Source organism: Diceros bicornis, chromosome 2 (assembly GCF_020826845.1).
Source record: "Diceros bicornis minor isolate mBicDic1 chromosome 2, mDicBic1.mat.cur, whole genome shotgun sequence".
Classification (NCBI taxonomy): domain Eukaryota; kingdom Metazoa; phylum Chordata; class Mammalia; order Perissodactyla; family Rhinocerotidae; genus Diceros; species Diceros bicornis.
Genome location: NC_080741.1, coordinates 90781170 through 90801359, shown reverse-complemented (window position 1 = coordinate 90801359; position 20190 = coordinate 90781170). Strand labels below are relative to the sequence as shown.

General features: G+C 51.1%; 1 protein-coding gene across 3 annotated transcripts in view; it reads left to right on the top strand.

The window, feature by feature from the left end:
* Nucleotides 1-19720, top strand: part of UROC1 (urocanate hydratase 1) — a 42968-nt gene extending 23248 nt beyond the window's left edge. The window contains exons 16-20 of one of the 3 annotated variants that reach the window (XM_058566608.1): nt 3065-3163; nt 4881-4980; nt 10341-10422; nt 17576-17675; nt 18957-19720. In XM_058566608.1, coding sequence (XP_058422591.1) covers nt 3065-3163; nt 4881-4980; nt 10341-10422; nt 17576-17675; nt 18957-19097 — 522 coding nt within the window. In that variant the 3' untranslated portion in view covers nt 19098-19720. Of the gene's footprint in view, nt 1-3064; nt 3164-4880; nt 4981-5328; nt 5508-10340; nt 10423-17575; nt 17676-18956 lie in introns of those variants that run through there. The other 2 variants (XR_009223556.1, XM_058566618.1) reach the window with 2 other exon arrangements.
* Nucleotides 19721-20190: the final 470 nt, after the last annotated feature.

Here is a 20190-nt window from a genome sequence, read left to right as displayed (position 1 = left end):
GGGCCTCCGGACAGGGTGCTGACACACCCCGTGAGACTGCTGATGTGGCAGCCCCATCGGCCTCGTAGGAGGCAGAGCGGCTACCTCGCCCACGGGGCAGCTGAACAGAGAAGCCCGGGGCCTTTCAGAAGGTGGCCTGGGGCTCCAGGGCAGCGACCAGGGTCAGCCAGGTCGTTCTTCACCCTGTTGCTCCACAAACAGCTCTCGAGGGAGAGGTGGCCCCTGCAGGGCCCTAAAGCCAGGCCTCCTGGGCTCTCGGCTGTGTGACCTGGGGTGAGTGGCTCAGCTTCTCTGAGCCCCCTGCCTCGTCTGCACAGTGAGATGCTGGTGATGGTACATGCACCCTGGCTGTGGTGGCGTGCTTGAAGCAGGCCCTCTGTGGCAGTTTGTGCGTGAGGCACAGCCAGGGCCAGTGTTGAGCAGATGGGCGTGCTTGCTGCCTCGTTTCTGTGGCTGTGAGTGTGCACACAAATCAGGGTGACGTGGGGTGGAGGCTGCCTTACGCAAGCCGGGCAGAAAGGTGTCTCTGAGGAGCTGACTTGTGAGTTCAGGTCTAAATGCCGGGGGTCGGGGAGTGGGGGAGCAGCGTGTGACCTGTGCGGGAAGCAGAGGAACCAGCCAACTCACAGCCCTGAGGTGTCAGCGGGCTTGCTGTGCCAGGGACAGAACAAGAAGTGGGCATTTGGCTCACAGGCCTTTGGCCACAGACCCTGATGGCCAGACGCTGCCACCACATCCGGACTAGTGGGTCCTTGGCCTGGGGGCCCCAGGGCCAGAAGTGGACTGCCTTGAGCACTGCCCCCTTTCCTGGGCTTCCGTGGTCCAACAGCGTCCACCCAAACCACCGCCGCCTCCTTGCCCACTGATGTGTACGCGTGTTTCAGCCACAAAACCCCTTTTGCCAACAGAGGAGTCTGAGACGCCCAGGGCTGACAGCTGTCAGACTTAAGCGCCTGGGGCCCTGGGAGGAGGGGCGGGAGGTGGAAATGGGCAGGGCTAGTCCAGAGCGGGGCCTGGAGGAGAGAGCAGGACCCGGCCTGGAGGGAGGGCCACTGACAGATGACAGACCGAGAAGGGCTGGCGGGAGGTTGTGCGGTCAGGGCTTATGGAGTGGCCAGCTGGACGCTGCTGCAAGGGCCATAAGCAGGACTCTGTTTTTTGTGTTTGAGTTAATTTATTCGAAGATTGTGTTCTCCTGCTTATTTCCTGTTGCTCTGTTATGAAAGATGGTGATCGCAGAAGGTCATACTTTTTAAAAATTTTAGTTGAGGTTCCTTTTAATGTACACTCTTGACAAAGCTGGCAATCCTCTGTCAGTTCCTCCTGAGGCGAGCCCTCACATCCAGCCCACCAGGCAGCCGTGCCAATCCCCCGCATGTCCACACGCAGTCTGGGCCCCCAGACGTCCCTCTGCGGTCCGTCACCTCAAGGGTTAACCCTCCTCAGTTTTCTTTCTCTGGATGGAAGAAATCTGAAAATCTCCACGGTGCTGAGTTCTGGTATGGTTTTTCCAGAGAGGATTTGAGGCAGCTGGTGTGAGTATCCAAGGCCGTTGGATAGAAAGCCACGAGAAGGAAGAAGCAGCCAGGCTGACCACCTACGAAGTGGCGGAGACTGAGCTCTCATTTCAGCCTCATGGGCAGGTGCAAGACCAGCTCTGTCGCGGCTCCTGCCTCCTCGCCTCGCTCCTGGACGAGCTGGCCAGGCAGCCGAGGGAAACCCCTGCATCGCTTGTGGAGAATCCAGGGTTTCTTGGCCTCGGCACTACTCACGTTTGGGACCAGATAATTCTTTTTTTTTTTTTCCAAATGTGGTAAAATTACATTAACATAAAATTTACCATTTTGACCATTTTTAAGGTACAACTCAGTGGCATTAAGTACATTCACATTGTTGTTCAACCCTCCTCACCATGTGTCTCCAGAACTTTTTCATCTTCGGAAACTGAAACTCCATCCCCATTAAACACAACTCTCCATCTCCCTCCCCCAGCCCCTCGCAACTCCCATTCTACTTTCTGTCTCTAGGGATTTGCCTACTCTAGGGTCCTTATAAAAGTGGAGTCACATAGTATTTGTCCTTTAGTGACTGGCTTATTTCACTTGGTATAACGTCCTCAGGGTTCATCCATGTTGTCACATGTGTTAGAATTTCCTTCCTTTTTAAGGCTGAATAATATTCCCTTGTATAGATAGACCACGTTTTGTTTATCTAGTCATCCACTGATGGACACTTGGGTTGTTTCCACCAGTTGGCTATTGTGAATAATGCTGTTGTGAACATGGGTGTGCAAATATCTCTTTAAGACCCTGGGGGCTGGATAGTTGTCATGGGGGGCCATTGTAGGATGTTTAGCAGCATCCCTATCCATGCCAGCAGCACCCAAAAATGTCTCCAGTCATTGCCAGATGTCATCCTGGTTGAGAACCATTGTGCTAAACAATGAGTCCTTTTCATTTGCTGAAGCCTTTCCTTCCTGGGAGCTGCGCCTTACCCTCCAGAGCTGCTGTATCCTGGTGGTTGAGTGTGTAGGTGCTCAGCCCCACCACCCACCGGCTGGGTGACCATGGCTCAGCCTCTCTGTGCCCATTTTCTCATCTGTAAAATGGAGGCCACAACGAGGATAATAGTGTCTTCCTCATAAAACTCACAAATGAGTAACTATGTGTAAAGTACTTGGACTTGTGCAGGCACAATCAAAAACTGCATTCAGTGGATATTATTATTATTGGAAGGACTCAAGCAAGGGTGATGCTCATAATAGGATGTTGAGTCAGGGTCTCAGAGGCCCCTCCAGGGGTTAACCCTTGAGGTGATGGACCACAGAGGGACGTCTAGGGGCCCAGACTGAGTGTGGACATGTGGGGGATTGGCACGGCTGCCTGGTGGGCTGCATGTGAGGGCTCGCCTCAGGCCCCCAGATTTTAGAGCTACCACACACCTTGGGGGTCCTCCAGGACCTTCCTCAAGGTGACCATCTGGTTGCTGGTGGGACATGTCACCCACGTCTCCCCCCACGTATCAGAGGTCCCTGAGGTACCTCTTCTCTCCCTTCTCTCCACAGGTGGTGGGCTCCCAGGCGAGGATCCTGTACTCAGACCAGAAAGGCCGAGTGGCCATTGCCATGGCCTTTAACCAAGCCATCGCCCGTGGGAATATCAAGGTGACATGTCCTGTGCTGCTGGTGGGAGTCCTCCTTTAGGCTCCTTCCCATCAGCACCAGCCCTGCCCTGGGGCCCCCAGCTCTGGGGGTGTGTCAGGTCAGGGGCGGGTAACTGTGGGCTGGGAGTGATGAGGCCTGTCCCCAGACTCGGGCTCTGACACTATTCCCTGCTGTGTGATCTTGGGCAAGTCAGGTGCCCTGTCTGAGCCTCAGTTTCCCTCTTCTGTGAAAGGAGAATAATGTTAACCTCAGAGCATGGGTGTGAGGATGAAATGAGTCAGCTTTCACATGAGTATTTCATACATCTTTGCTGAATTATGTTTTTCAAATCATGACAAACTTCCCCGGCTTTTCTCCGTTTTCCTCTGAGTCAACCAGGCCCACCTTGGGGGACGTGGAGCTCCTGGGACACTTATTCAGAGGGGCCTCTCAGTCCTCTGTATTGTGGGCACCTGCCACAGAGTTCTTGTTGGCACCCCTCTGTTTGCAAGTACCAGGAGCATTAATGATCAGACATGAAAAGGAAGTCAAGACAGATGACTGTGAGGGCCGTCCCTGTGGCCCGGGTGGCACTGGCAGCAAGGACAGCAGCCCCAGCCTTTCTCAGGGAGCACCACTGAGCCCACTGCTGCTCAGCGCTTCCCGAAAGCCTGCCGTGCTTATGGGGATGGCTGGCGCAGCTTGGCCGGAACAGCCTTCTAGGCAGGCTCACATCCAGGCTGCGGTCGGCTGTGGGCACACAGTGCTTGGTGTTCAATCCTTCATTCATTCGACAATGCTTGATGGAGCGCCGCCTCTGTGCCAGGCTTGTCTAAGCACTAGGGACGATGTGGCAGAGAATGAGATGGACAGGGTCCCCGCCTCATCGTGTCTACTGATAGTGAAGGGAAACTGACGATGCACAGCTGAAGGCATAAATTCAGAGAGAGTTTCAGGTGGTGACACACTGTGAAGAAAATGAATTGAGGTGACAAGGTGGGGGTGATGGGGTGAGGGTGAGGGGTGACTTTCAGTGGGGTGCTCAGGATAGGCCTTTCTGAGTTGCTGATGTAGAGCTGAGGCCTGAATATCCAGAAGGCGCCAGAATCCCCGGGTGCAGGTGGTTCCAGGGCAAAGGTGAAGAGATGGGAGCAAACTTGGCCTGTTCAAGGAAAGAAGAGGAGGACCTCTTAATTCAGAGCAGTGGGGAATTCCCCTTTCAACGGGATACCTCCTCCTGCATGGGGAGCCCGTGAAATTCCAGGACCACCGAGGAGGGCTAGGAACTCCGACACCCAGTGGTGTCACAGACTCAGGGGCCAGGCTACCCGAGGGGAGAGCCCAGACTCTGGTATACTGTGTGTGAGTTTAAATCCCAGCCTGTCCACTTACCAGCTCTGTGACGTTGGGCAAGTTTCTTATCCTCTCTGGGCCTCAGTTTTCCTTTGTGTAAAGTGGGCATGATAGCAGTCCTCTGGAGAGGGTCGTTGAGAAAACTCAGTGAGCTAACACATGCATAGCACGTGGGTGCTCCTGGGCGTATAGAAAGCATCAAAATCAGCAGAATCTATTCTTAGCTATAGGAAGGCATGAGAAACGTCTGCACTTCATTTTGCTAAAGAAGGTCTGTTTTCCAGGGGAAGGGCTTCTGGTGTGGCCTGACCCTTGACCTCTGCCCTCCACTGGGCAGCCGTGGTGGACACTGTTGGCTGACATCTCATATCCCTCCACACTGCAGGCGCCAGTGGTCCTGAGCCGAGACCACCATGACGTGAGCGGCACAGACAGCCCCTTTAGGGAGACCTCCAACGTTTACGATGGCTCTGCCTTCTGTGCAGGTGAGGAAGACAAAAAATTTTTTAAAAATTTCTTTTAATGTTGGATTTGGATTGTATTTAAAAATCAACTGATTCATTCTGTCAGTCATGATGTTGCAAAAAATGTGCTGGCATCTGAGACATGTGGCGTAGGGTGATGAACCCAGGACAAAGGGGGTGCTGGGACATGGAACTGCTGGTTCTAAAACGGGGCCAGTGCCAGCCAAACGGGGACGCTTGGGTGCCCTAGACTTGGGTGTGCTTCTGGCCCTGTCACTTGCTGGGTGATCTTCAGCAAGGTGCTTAAAGTCTCTGAACACCAATTTCCTCACCTGTAAAATGGAAATAACAATAGTACCTCCCTCAAAGGGTTGTTGTGAGGAAAGAAATGAATTAATACATGTGCAGCGTCATGTCAGTGCCCCACAGCCAGTGTGCAGTGAGGGTTAGCTGCCGCTGCTGCAGCAGCTGTTGCCACAGCTTCTACAACACTCCGCAAGGTGGACCTCAGAGAGGGTGCGGGTTTGGTTCCAGAACACCGCAATGAAGTGAGTCACACGAATATTTTGGTTTCCCAGTGCATATAAAAGCTATGTTTACGCTATACTGTAGTCTACTAAATGTGCGATAGCATTGTGTCTAAAGTAACGATGTACATACCTTCATTACATAACATACAATAAAGTGTTTTTAGCATAACACTTTATGCTAAAAAATGCTAACCATCATCTGAGCCTTCAGTGAGTCATCATCTTTTGGCTGGTGGAGGGTCTTGCCTCGATGTCGATGGCTGCTGACTGATCAGGGTGGTGGTTGCTGGAGGTTGGGGTGGCTGCGGCAATTTCTTAAAATAAGACAAGTTTGCTGCATTGATTGAATCTTCTTTTCACGAGCAATTTCTCTGCAGCATGTGATGCTGTTGGATAGCATTTTACCCACAGTAGAACTTCTTTCAAAATTGGAGTCAGTCCCTCAAACCCTGCTGCTGCTTTATCAACTAAGTTCATGTGATATTCTAAATCCTTTGTTGTCATTTCAACGATCTTCACAGCATCTTCACCAGGAGAAGGTTCCATCTCAAGAAACCCCTTTCTTCACTCATCCGTAAGAAGCACCTCCTCATCCCATAAAGTTTGATCATGAGATGGCAGCAATTCAGTCACATCTTCAGGCTCCTCTTCTAATTCCAGTTCTCTTGCTGTTTCCACCACATCTGCAGTCACTTCCTCCACTGAAGACTTGAACCCCTCAAAGTCATCCATGAGGGTTGGAATCAACTTCTTCCAAACTCCTGTTAATGTTGATATTTTGACCTCTTCCCATGAATCACAAATGTTCTTAATGGAATCTAGAATGTTGAATCCTTTCCAGAAGGTTTTCAATTTACTTTGCCCAGATCCATCAGAGGAATCACTATCTAAGGCAGCTGTAGCCTTACGAAATATATTTCTTAAATAATAAGACTTGAATGTCAAAATTACTCCTTGATCCGTGGGCTGCAGAATGGATGTTGTGTTAGCAGGTATGAAAACAACATTAATCTCGTTGTATATCTCCATCAGAGCTCTTGGGTGACCAGGTGCATTGTCATTGGACAGTAATATTTTGAAAACAGTAATCTTTTTTTCTGAGCAGTAGGTCTCAACAGTGGGCTTAAAATATTCAGTAAACCATGTTGTAAAGCGATGTGCTGTCATCCAGGCTTTTTTGTTCCATTTATAAAGCACAGGCAGCATAGATTTAGCATAATTCATAAGGGCCGTAGGATTTTGGGAATGGTAAATGAGCATTATAGCCAGCCCTGGTGGTCTAATGGTTAAGATTTGTCACTCTCACTGCCATGGGCTGGGTTTGTTTCCCAGTCAGGGGACCACACCACCCATCTGCTGGTTGTCATACTGTGGCAGGTGCGTGTTGCTGTGATGCTGAAAGCTGTGCCACCAGTATTTCAAATACCAGCAGGGTGACCCATGGTGGACAGGTTTCAGCAGAGCTGCCAGACTAGATAGACTGGGAAGAAGGACCTGGCCACCCACTTCCGAAAAAATTGGCTATGAAAACCCTGTGATTAGCAGTGGAGCATTGTCTGATACAGAACTGGAAGATGAGAGGATGGTGCAAAAAAGACCAGGCATGGTTCCACTTTGCTGCACACAGGGTCACTAGGAGTCAGAATCAACTCGAGGGCACGAGCAAAAAAAGTGAGCATTGGCTTCAACTTAAAATCACCAGCTGCATTAGCCCCTAACAAGAGAGTCAGCCTGTCCTTTGAAGCTTTGAAGCCAGGCACTGACTTCTCCTCTCTAGCTGTGCAAGTCCTAGATGGCATCTTCTTCTAGTAGAAGGCTGTTTCATCTACATTGCAAATCTGTGGTTTAGTGGAGCCACCTTCATTAATATATTAGCTAGATCTTCTGGATGATTTGCTGCAGCTTCTGCATCAACGCTTGCTGCTTCCCCTTGCGCTTTTATGTTGTGGACACAGCTTCTTTCCTTAAACCTCATGAACCAGCCTCTGCTGGCTTCAAACTTCTCTTCTGCAGCTTCCTCGCCTCTCTCAGCCTTCATAGAATTGAAGAGAGTTAGGGGCTTGCTCTGGAGTAGGCTTTGGCTTAACGGAATGTTGTGGTTGGTTTGATCTTCTATTCAAACCACTAAAACTTTCTCCATTTCAGCAATAAGACTGTTTCGCTTTCTTATCATTTGTGTGTTCACTGGAATAGCACTTTTAATTTCCTTCAAGAACTTTTCCTCTGCATTCACAACTTGGCTCTTTGGTGCAAGAGGCCCAGCTCTCAGCCTATCTCAGCTTTCGACCTGCCTTCCTCACTAAGCTGAATCATTTCTAGCTTTTGATTTAAAGTGAGAGACATGTGACTCTTCCTTTCACTTGAACACTTAGAGGCCATTGTAGGGTTATTACTTGGCCTAATTGCAATATTATTGTGCTTCAGGGAATAGGGAGGCCTGAGGAGAGGGAGAGAGGTGAGGGAAGAGCCGGTGGAGTCATCAGAACGCACACAACATTTATCAATAAAGTTTGCTGTCTTGTTATGGTGGGGTTCGTGGTGCCCGAAAACAATTATAATAATAACATCAAAGATCACTGATCACAGATCACCATAACAAATATAATGATAATGAAAAAGTTTGAAATATTGCAAGAATTACCAAAATGTAACACAGAGATATGAAGTGAGCAAATGCTGTTGGAAAAATGGCTCCAATCGACTTGCTCGATACAGGGTTGTCACAAACCTTCGATTTGTGAAAAACACAATATCTGCAAAGTGCAATAAAATGAAGTATGCCTATAATTGGTATAATCATCACAGAGGCTAACAAGTTTAGTCCTGGGGTAGCTTTCTCATTTCCAGCACCTGAGGGCTCCTTCCATTGTGGACGGGATCCCAAAGGAGGGCCGTAGACACTCAGGAATACCATCTGCATCACTTTTTTCAAGGAATTGGTCCATTTCATCTAAGTTATCAAATTTATATGTATAGAGTTGTATTCCTTTATTATCTTTTTAATGTCCGTGGGGTCAGTTGTGATGTCCTATCCATCAATCCTGATACTGGTCATTTGTGTCTTCTTTTTCCTTGGTCAGTCTGGTTAGAAGTTTATCAGTTTTATTGATCTTCTCAAAAAAGAAGTTTTTAGTTTAATTATCTTTTTTTTCTATTGCTTTTCTGCTTCAAATTCATTGATTTCCACTCTAATCTTCAGTATGTTCTTGCTTTGGGTTTAATTGACTCTTCTTTCTCTGGTTTCATAAGGTGAAAGCTGACGTTACTGATTTGAGACCTTTTTTCCTTTTCTAATATAAGTATTTAATGCTACAAATTTCCCTCTAAAGACTGCTTTAGTTGCATCCTACAAGTTTTTATATAATATATTTTCATTTTCATTCAGTTCAAAATATTTTTAAATTTCCTTTGAGACTTCCTCTTGGACCCATGGGTTATTTAGAAGTATCTTTTTAAATTTCCAAGTTTGGGAGATTTTTTGTATATCTTTCTGTTACTGACTTCTGGTGTAATTGCATTATGGTCTGAGAACTTACTTTGTATCGGTTCAATTCTTTTAAATTTGTTAAGGATTTTTTTGTGGCCCAGAATATGGTCTGTCTTGGTGCACTTGAGAAGAGTGTATATTCTGCTGTTAGCTGGTGGGTTCTATATGTCAACTGAGTCAGGTTGGTTGATAATGTTCTGGTCATCTACATCCTTACTGATTTCCTGCCTACTTGTTCTATAGATTCCTGAGAGAGGAGTGGTGAAGTCTCCAACTCTATTTGAGGATTTGTCCATGTCTCCTTTCAGTTCTCATCGATTTTGCCTCATGTTGTTACGTACATGTCATTTAGGTTTATTATGTCTTCTCAGAGAATTGACCTCTTTATCATTATGTAATGTCCCTTTTTATCCCTGATATTATTCCTTGTTCTGAAATTCTCTGATATTAATATAGTTTATATTCATATCCTATGGGCACTGTAATAAATTACCACAAACTTAGTGGCTTAAAACAACATAAGTGTATTGTCTCACAGTTCTGAATGTCAGAAGTTTGCAGTCAGTCTCAATGGGCTAAAGTCAAGGTACCGGCAGGGCCATGACATCCCAGGAGGCGATCGGGGAGAATCTGTTTCCAGCTTTTTCCAGATTCTAGAGCTGCACTTCTTGCATTTCACAGCCCAGCACCAGGAGAGAGCATGCTCAGAATTCTCCCTGATCTTTTCTGTGGGCACCCAGGAGGGTTTTTGGAGGAAGAGCCTGCCAGAGGGTGCAACTCCCCTGTATCCGTGTCCCCAGGGGCTTCACAGTCTTGGGCTGGCTCACACTTATCCTTTAGCGATCTCTTAGACCCTGTAAGGCGACCAGCTTGAGTTCTGTTTCTCTGTGCAAGTGCCTGTGTCTCCCCAGGTTTCAGGTTAGTCAGTTGCCCTGGGCCCTCAGCTCTCTGATGGGGTCAGGAAAAGTCGTTAATTTGCAGTTCATCCTCCACCTTGTTGTTGTTGTTTTAAGGGTGGGAGTAACGCTCCGGCTCTCTGCATCTCTGAGCTGAAACTGCTACCACATCCCTTTTAATTCTTGTGTTTTTGCTGCCTCTGGGGCCCTTTATCTGGCATTCAGTGCTAGAGAGCTTACCCACAGGGAAGGTAGTTAGTTGGGCATTTGTCAATTCCTCCTGCCTTTGCTGGCTCTGCAAACATAAATTATTGCTATTTCTAGACTTACTTGTCCCGAGTTCCCTATCTGTCCTTTAGGCCCGAGCAGTGCTGGCTCAGCCCGTGGGGCCTGTGGATACCCGCTGTCTGCCTGGCCCCTGGCCCACTTCGTGCAGGGAATGATGGGTGGTGGCCTCTGTTTCTGCAGACATGGCCGTACAGAACTTCGTGGGAGATGCCTTTCGCGGTGCCACCTGGGTCGCTCTTCATAACGGCGGGGGCGTTGGCTGGTAAGAAGGTTTCAGAGAACCGGGTGATGTGGAAATCTTAGGAATTCCCTCAAGGGTCCCGGGCCCTGCCTCCCCTGAGCTCCCTCTGCTAAAGGCTTTGCTGTTACGTGTTCCTCATGTGAGCTGGGAACTTGAGGGCGTGAGGGTGCCTCGTCCAAGCCACTCTACCTTTGGGGGTCTCACCTGTCACGCAGGACACGAAGTCCTGTTGTGATGCTGTAAGAGCAGCAACTGCCCTTTCATGTCAGTTTCCATGATGCTTTCACAGATGTTTTCTCAGGAATTCTCAGTGCTGTCCCAGTCCAGGTCTTTTCATTCCACCCAAGGTCCCCAGGGTGGCTAGGCTGGGAGGCCAGAGATTTGGATTCTGGGCTCCCCTGGGTCCCCGGACAAAACCTCAGCTTTGTCCTGCCAGGCCCGTTTCCAGTCTGTGCCATGAGGAAATTGGAGTTTCTGGAAGGATCTCATTCGGCTGACAGTCACAATTCCATCACGAAGATGTCTGCTATAATTCTGTACCCCTAATTCCAACATGTGGGGGTTTTCCCCACACCACTAAGCTATTCTCCAATACCGGCTGGGTGTCCTACAATTCCACTCAATTCTGACACTATCTACTGGAGATAGCATCAGATTCCACAGACTAAGGGCTCAGTCCCACAAGACTGCCCACACTTCAGATGCCAATCGCAAGTCCACCATGTTACCTGTGCTTCCATAGACCAGAAGGTCCCATAGCCCCCTCCTTGGGTTCCATTAATTTGCTAGAGGGGCTCACAGGACTAAGGAAACCCATTTACTCACTAGATTGCCCATTTAATACAAATGATATTAAAGGGTAGGAACCAACTGCCAAATGAAGAGATACACGGGGTGAAGTCCCAAACGAAGGAGGTTCTGTCCTCCTGGATTTGGGGCCTGACACAGTGGCACGTGGAAGCGTTCTGGTTCCCCAACCTGGAAGCTTTCCGAACCCCATCCTTTTGGGTTTTTTGGAGGCTTCATTACATAGGAACGATTGATTAAATCATTGGCCATTGGTGATTGATTCAATTTCCAGCCCTTCCCTGGACCTCAGTGGGTGGGACTTAAAGTTCCAACCCTCTAATCACCTGGTTGGGTCCCCTGGCAACCAGCCCCACCCCCGATCCTTAGGGCATTCCAAAAGTCACCTTATTAACATAACAACAGACACCTTTATTGCTCTCATCACTTAGGAAATTCCAAGGGTTTTAGAAGTTCTGTGCCCGAAACAGGGACACAGACCACATATGTATTATTATAAATCACAACATCCACTGCTAAGAATAGTGAATAAGTAATCTTTATTACACATGGACCACTCTCTCACCTAATCTTAGAGGGTAAATACTTTTTACAGATGAGGAAACCGAGGCACCGGGAAGTTAACCAGCTGTTCCTGCGCAGGTCCGCCTCTGGGGGAGTCTCTTGGGGGGAGCTCCCAGGTCCGGGCTCCCAGACAAGTTGGATTCCTGGCTACTCTGAGCAGCAGGGGGGGCTGTGGCTTTGGAGAAGAGGACAGCTCCCCAGGCCTGGCCATCTCTGAACTGACCTCTGAGCCTGTTTTGGCCCAGTCAAGCCTGGCTTTGCCCCCCAGAGCCAAGCCCCTCATCACTAGGAGCTTCCCAGAGCATTCCGATGGGCTGGCAGGCCCTTGGGCCCTTAGAGGCCAGAATGCCGAGCAGCAGCCCAGTCAGGTGGCTGTAATTAATGGAAAATGTGACTGGAGTGCGTGTCCTTTCCGATACACAGGCTGGAGAAAACCAGGACAGAGTGTTCCTGGCACATTGGGTCCTTGTTGTCCCCCAGGATGGAAATCAAGAGAGACAAGAAACGAGAGTAGAAAAGTAAAAGTTGATTAGGGTGTGCACAGGAGAGGCACAAGGCAGCCGGGGCAGAAAGGAAAGGGGCAGGTGACGGGCTCCTTTAGCGGGACTGTGGGGCTTTTGTTAGGCAAAGGCTGGGGAGGAGTGTCTTGTCATGGCACATAGAGGCGGGGTTGTACTTGTTCCTGTGCTGTCACGTAGCATGTGTAGCATGCTACTACATGTGACGCATGTATCATTAGCATGCTAGCTCTCCACCCCTGGGTGTGGTTTTTACTGTGCTAATGGGGCTAGGGTCACCTTCAGTGGACTCCTGGGTGCCAGGGTGCACATGTAAGCCCAGGAAAGTCTGGAGGCTGTGGACCGTGGATCTTAGTGGTCTCTATCTGATTCTCTTAGCCTGCAGATTGGTTAGGGGCCTTATCTTGTTAGGCCAGGGGCCTTGCAGAGGGCCCTGTCTTGCTAGGCTGGTTCCTGTCTCAGGAGAAGAATGCCTGGTTACTGGGTTCCTGGCATTTCAGCGCTGGATTTGCTGAGTTGGTTCTGGAGGTGAAGAGAGTGACTCTGAAGGTTGAGTAACTTGCCCAAGGCCACAGAGCTGGTGGTGGAGTCGGATCCAAACCCAGAGCTGTCATCTCCCAGGATCCACTGTCGCTGCCCACAGCACAACAGAGAGCAAGAAGGAGCAGAGCAGAGCAGGGCTGAGAAAGCGACCTCGGGACAGGGATGGCAGGGCCACGGTTAGGACGCTGGCCGCTGACCCCTGCGGGGGAGGAGAATGCTCCCTGCCAATTCCCAAGTTGCTCCCACCCTGAGGCTGCCCCCAGGCTCTGCGGACAGAGCCGCAGACTGGTGAGATGCTGGCACCAATGCCCTTTATCTTGGCTGTCCTCCAGGACTCTGTCGGGAAAGTGCCTCAGATCCACCTTGGAATCCATCAGACTCACACACGTACATCACTTAATCCTTCAGACACCCCTGCAAGGCTTACTGCAAAAATCAGCAGGAAAAAAATCTGTCCCACAACCATTCCTACTTCCAACTCTTCAGCTATATTTTTTCTTCGTTGTATGTAAATCCGTATTTCTAGGTTATAAGCTCCCCCTGCTATTTTTTGATTCGCTTTCAGGTTTTTCTATTGTCTATTGCTCCCTGTTTTGGAGCGCTTGCATTGCCGAGACAATCAGTGTCAGCAGGGTCATTCTTTGATTCCTCCCTTGTTGCTTCTGTCTCCTCAGAGCCCCTTCTTCTGATTGCTTGCTTGGTGTCTGTCCTTGTGCTGTCTGTCCAGCGGTCCTTGCTGTCAGCTCATGTTCAGAGGCAGGCAGGCTGCAGCCCAGTGTGCTAATGGACCTTTGGACCACGGGCTGCAGAGCAGGAGAGGTCAGTGGTCAGTCTCTGGTCTTGGGCTGGTTGGACAGCTCAGTAAAGACCCTTCTGGTCTCCTGTCCTTATAGAGAGGGTGTAGCCAGTTCTGGGAGCTGAGTGGGAGGGAGGGGGCCTCACTGTTGGTTGTTGAGACTTCTCCTCAATCTCTGTGTTTTCATGCTCGCTGTCTCACCGTCAGAGGTGCCTCTGCCCTCACACCCAGATCCAGCCCTGGAGACCCAGGTCTTTGAGCAATAAATGCATGTATTTGACCCACCATCTTTATCTGGATACTAACCTTTTTTTTTTTTTTTCACCAAACAATGTTTTAGAGCCATCTGAAACTTGCATGTGCACAGGAAACCCCTGGGAGCTCGTTAAGATGCAGAGTCTGACTGGCAGGTCTGGAGCAGCAGAGAGTCAGCCAATCTACCTAGCTCCAGGCGGTGCTGCCTCTGCTGGCCTGAGGACCCTAGGGTAGTCTGGGCTCCAAGGGCTCTCCTGCCTGTGCGCAGACATCTCTCTGACCCCACCCCCACCCCCCGCCCTGTTGCAGCAGGGAGCATCTTCACAGGTACCATTTTGTGGCACAGTGAAGAGTATGCATTCTGAAGTTGATCTGTCCACAGGAGTTAAGCTGGTTCAGCTTTGTTTCTCATTGACAAAAGGGTCATAATAATAGCTGTTGCTTTGTAGGCTAGTGGTGAAGATTAAGTGAGTTAATTATAATAGCTAACCCTCATGTAGTACATAATGTGCATGGCCTCCTTCTAAGAAATGTATATATGTTAACTCATCTATTTGCCTTAACAGTCCCGTCTAAGAAAGAGGCACTACCCAGGAGGGGTAAGTCAGTTGGCCCAGGGTTCACAGCATGCTGGGATTGCAGGAGGCCTGGCCCCCAAGCATGCGCTCACCACGGCGAATCACTCATAAAGGAGCCAGAACAGGCCCAGCACGCGGCAGCCCTCCCATAAATGTTAACCTTTATCGTGTGCACGCTATTTGTGATTGCAGACTCAAAAAGTGTGGGCATTTTAAACTTGGTGGTTACTGCAGTTTCCCGAGATAAAAATTCCTGTTTGCATAACCCTATCTACCCTAGATGTTACCACCCACCGATGTTACCACGGGATGTGCCAGGCGGGTGGGCAAGAAGTAAATAATCCTTCTTGTTTTGATTTGAATGTTTCACTCCCAGGTTTGGTGGGTTTTTTTTTGAGGAAGATCAGCCCTGAGCTAACATCTGTTGCCAATCTTCCTCTTTTTTTTTCTTCCCAAAGCCCCAGTACATAGTTGTAGATCCTAGTTGTAGGTCCTTCTAGTTCTTTTTTTTTTTTTTTTACAAATATTTAAAAAAGAAATTTTTTTTTTAATTTTATTTATTTATTTTTTTTCCCCCAAAGCCCCAGTAGATAGTTGTATGTCATAGCTGCACTTCCTTCTAGTTGCTGTATGTGGGACATGGCCTCAGCATGGCTGGAGAAGCGGTGCGTCGGTGCGTGCCCGGGATCCGAACCCAGGCTGCCAGCAGTGGAGCGCGCGCACTCAACCGCTAAGCCACAGGGGCCGGGCCCCTAGTTCTTCTATATGGGACTCTGCCTCGGCATGGCTTGATGAGCGATGAGTAGGTCTGTGCCTGGGATCCGAACCAGCGAATCCCGGGCCACGGAAGTTTAATGCGCAAACTTAACTGCTACGCCACCGGGCTGGCCCCCCAGGTTTTTGTTTTTGAGTCATGTGCTTTTCCGCATCGGTTTGCAGGTGTTCTTGATCTATTCTAGGTGTTAGATGCACCAATAGCTGCATGTCACTCGTCTTTGAACTTTGTTTAAATATCTGCACGGTTGGGTTCTCTACGAGGCAGATGCTGAGGTGGAGTTGGGAGTGTGCAAAAGGCTTATAGGGGAGGACCACCTGGGAAAGGAAGAGGGAAGCGGGACTGGGCGGGGGCCCTCAGTCCCCATGCAGACTCGACAGTCTTGCCACCCAACGGGAGCTCCGGAGCCCACACGGCCATGGGAGAAGCCGGCATCGGGTGAAGCGGGCAGGCCCATACATGGCATAGCTCAGTCTTGGCCCCGAGAAGGACCTAGGGAGTCATGGCTGGGGGCTGTGAGCAGACCAGCTCCCCATCTAGCACCTGGGCAGGCCTCTTCTCCCCACAGGGCAGCATTACGTCTTCGTCCAGTGACTTTTCTCTTCTGGCTCTTTGCTTTTTCAATGTTGCTTTAAAAGACCTCCTCCATTCTTGAGTTAAGAAACAACATGCTCCTAAACTTCCTTTATTCATCTTATAATTTTGAATCTCTTTCTTTAGTACTCTGGCACTTATTTTTCTCCCTGTGTGACATTGGGTTCTTCTCTCATGTTTTTCTCAAAGGGATAGTTGGCTGTCCCCACCGTCTGTGAGTGACCCTAAGTGCCCTACTGAGAGCAATGCTGCCTTTTCATGCCCATCTTCCTGGCTCGGGGTGCTCAGGGCTCCTCCGTGGCAGGGTTTACTGAGGTCACTGAAGCTGAGCAGCTGTGCTCTCTGACTGGGCCTCAGGCTCGAAAAACAAAAGATGTACTTCTAATCTTGGAAAGACCTCTCTGGTTGAAGGGCACATCGGGGTCCTCACTTGGTGACTGTGGCTGCCGCCCACTTTCCGCTCTGATAGCTGGCATCAGTCTCTGACCGGTGAATGATGATGACCTTAAATCTGTTCAGAGCAGCATCCACCCTGGAGGCTGGTGGGAGACGTGACAGGAGCTCACTCGCAGGCACAGTGCTGCCAGCTGCAGGGATACAGGCTGAGGGCCGGCAGGGGCAGCTGGCCTGCTCACAAGAGGTGTTTGGCTTCTGTGCCCGGAGTGAGGAGCGCTGGTGGCTCCTGGGGTAGAGGGCTCCTCACCTTCTTGGTGGGAACTGGCTGAAATTGTCAGTAGTGTCCAGGCTGGGCAGAGAATCAGGTAAGGCTGGACAGGCCTGAAGGATCTGAGACTAGAGAAACTAGATGCACAGCTGCACCTTTTGTGTGCAGGCAGGAGAAAGAGCAAATTCCCTGGAAGTGAGGACTGGAAGGCCAGACACTGTGGTCCCAGGGGCTCCTGTTTGGCAGTACGGCCCTGGCAGGTGCTGACAAGATCCGGGCGTTTCCAGTGTGTGTGACCAAAGGTGGCACGAGGGGTGTAGGGATGCGAGCTGAGCAGGAACTGCGGCCAGGTCCAGCATCCGGGTCCAGCAGCCCTTGATGAGGACGTTGAGGGTGAGGATGGATCCAGGGGCTCCAGGAGGAGAGGGATGTCATGGCTGATAGAGAAAAACCGGGGGCAAACATGCAGAAAGTGGAGTAGCAGTAACGTGCTAAAGTGACATTCAAATGACATCTCTGAAGAAACGGATGACCACAAGAACATGTCAACCTGTGAGAGGAGGCAGTCAAAACTACTCAGAGAAATGCGTCAATTAGAAAACAAGAAATACTGCAAATAAAGGAACTCAGCCTTTAAATTAAGTGATCAGGACCCCCAAATACACCTAAAGCTGTAGCAGAAAGAAGGGGTGAGGAAGGTCAGGAGCCTGGAGAGAAAATCAGGAGGAATGACAATTGAATTGTGTAATACAAGAGACCCCAAGAAAGTGTACCTTTATAGGAAGCACTCTGAGAACCGCAGGAGAGGGAGGTCACATCGCCTGCGGGAGGTGACACGGGAATGGGTCCTGAAGGTGGGCGTGGGGCTGGCCCGGTAAAGCACAAAGGCACGAGTGGGCGGTGCAGAGCCATGCGACTCCTGCATCCCCTAGGCTGTGCAGAGGGTGCAGGCTCCGACTGCATGGGGCCACCACGCCGCCTCCTCCAGCCAATGCTTTCAAAACGATCCAAGCTATGCTCTGCCTGCTCCGAGTGGGGTCAGGACCCAGAGTGACCCAGAGTGACCTTTGCCTCTTGTAGGGGTGAGGTGATCAACGGGGGATTTGGCCTTGTGCTGGACGGGACCCAGGAAGCTGAGCAGAAGGCCAAGGTGATGCTCAGCTGGGATGTTTCCAACGGAGTAAGTTACACCCAGGCCTCTCCCCTAGCCTTCTCTCTCCACCAGTGGCTCTGCCTCTTCAGACTGCAGACCTGAGATAGAGATCTGCCCCTTCCCTAGAAAACAGTCAGGAGCCCGTGCTGCCTTCTTGTTTATTCACGTCTCCTCTGCAGATGCCTCTCTCCTCTCCAGCCACTGCCGGGGCTTCCCTCCTCTTCAGATGCCCGCTTCTCTCCAGGGCTGTTTCCAGAGTCTCCAGGGCTGTTTCCAGAGTCTCCTTTGCGTCTCCCTGCCTCTGGCCTTACCCATTCAGTCCAGCCTCTGTTCACACAGGGGCCCCGGGGTCCCAACCCTTCCCTCCCAGGGAGAGCACCCCCACTGCTAGTGCTGAGAGGCCTCCTTTTAAAGCGTTATCTTTCCACCATCTCTGAAGGTGGGTCAGAGTGCAGCTTCTTATGCTAATGCAGCTCTAACCCACTTTGCTGCGATGCAGTCTTCTCTTGGTGTGTATGTGGGTGGGGGGGGACGGGGGGCGGGGCTCTATCCCTCCCCATGACCACATCACAGGGAGCCAAGAAGGGGGAAATGCACAAATGGGAAGTCAGGTGGTAGTGGGGAAGGGTGTGTGAGGACCTGAGCAAGATGGGGAGGAGGGTTTGGGGAGCCGAGCACAAGGGCCCAGAGCGTGTGAGGTTGGGAGGCCCGGAAGGTGAACTTGAGAGTGGAGGGGTCCCTGGAGGGGCCAACTTTCCAGGAGCCCCCAGCAAGGGTGGTGGTCTTCATCCTGAAGGCAGTGAAGCGGTGAGAAGATAGATGGGAGAGGCGTGGGAGGACATGGCTAGCAAGAATGGCAGCAGGGAGGTGGGAAGGTACCACGACCATTACCCAGGGGAGCCCTGGTGATGGAGATGGAGTGAAGGAAGCTGACCGGAGAGAGATTTTAAGGCAGAGCTAAGGTTGATATGCATTCTATGAGGATGGAGGAGAGGGTGCTGAGGATGACTCCTGGCTGCCTGGCCTGGTGCCCCTGTGTGGCGATGGGGTAGGCTGGATGGCCAATTTCAGATCAGAGGGGTGGGTAAATCAGTAGTCTGGCCAAGAGAGGAGGAGGAGGTCTGAGCCTGGGGTGGGGATGCGGCAGATGCAAAGGACTACTGGCCCCACTGATAGCACAGAAGGTCCCTGATGTGGAGGAGGATAGGGAGTTTGGAGCCCAGTCACAGTGTGTCCAGAATGCCTTGTTGGGAACCTGGTAATGTTGGCACCAACTGGTGCACCGCCCTCTCTCCGCCCTGCTGGCAGGTGGCCCGCCGCTGTTGGTCTGGGAACAAGAAGGCCTACGAGATCATCTGCCAGACGATGCAAGAGAACAACGGCTTGGTGGTGACACTCCCACATGAAGTGGCCAATGAGCATGTGCTCCAGCAGGCCCTGCAGTTGTGAGCGGGAACCCAAGAGCTGGCCGTGGTCCCCTCGTCCCCCTTGGTCCCCGTCCTCACCCTCACAGCCACACTGCACCTTCTGCTGCACACCTTTATCTCCTGGGTCAGGAGTTTCACACACGTGCCCTCATTTGGCCTCACGACACCCTGGAAGGTGTGCCACTGCTGTCCCCATTTTCCAGATGAGCCAGCTGAGGCCCAGAGAGGTGGAGCCATTTGCCCATGACCACTGGGAACCCCGGGAGGGTTCAGGGCTGAATCCTCCAGGCTGCCATGGAGTGGACTCCAGGAGCCTTGGGGGACGTGCCTGCCATGACTACTGGCTGAGCGGGGCAGCAACCAAGTCCCTTCTAGGCCTCCTGCCAGCCCTTCTTCTGCAAGGGCCAGGCTTTCCTTCGGCCAGGTTTTTATCAGTCACTCTGCCTCCTGTCTGCCTTCCATCCATCCACGCAGCTATCTCTCCATCTGCTGGCCCATCCGTTTGTCTACGCGGGTACTTTCTGTACCTCAGTGCCCCAGCTCTGGGCACAAAGGAGCAGGACCAGGCCCTGGGCTTGGGGGAGTCCAGGAAGGAAGACAGACAGGGAAATAAAGGATAGACCAGAGAGCTGTGTCAGGTGTCGTGGGGGGAGGGTGGACGCAGGGTGGGGAAGGGGGCAGGCAGGCCTCTGCGCTAAAGGATAAGTGATGCTTTGTTGGGAGAAAAAGGAGAGAGGAGGGGTCGTCTCCGTGGGCGGCGCAGCATGAAGCTCGAGAACATGCAGCCCGATCAGTCACAACACGGAAGTCCACTCAGAAGCCCCTTTAGTGCAGTGTGTCCTGCAGGAGCCGTGTGGGCCTAAGGCTGGATTGCCGCACCCCTCTCCCAGGTCCCAGAGCCCAGCTCAGATGCACAGGACCCAGGCAAAGGCAATTCTGTGGTCATGCTTTTCCAGGCCTTGAGTTGGAAGCAGGCACTTCTTTTTTTAAGGGTTCCCAACTTTTAGGGCCCCCTCCTGCCTCCCTAGCAGTCAGTGGCCTTCCCCATGTGACTGCCCAGCCCTTGAGCTGAGCCTGGGGCAGAGGAGAGCACAGGTGGCAGTGGGGTGGGGGTG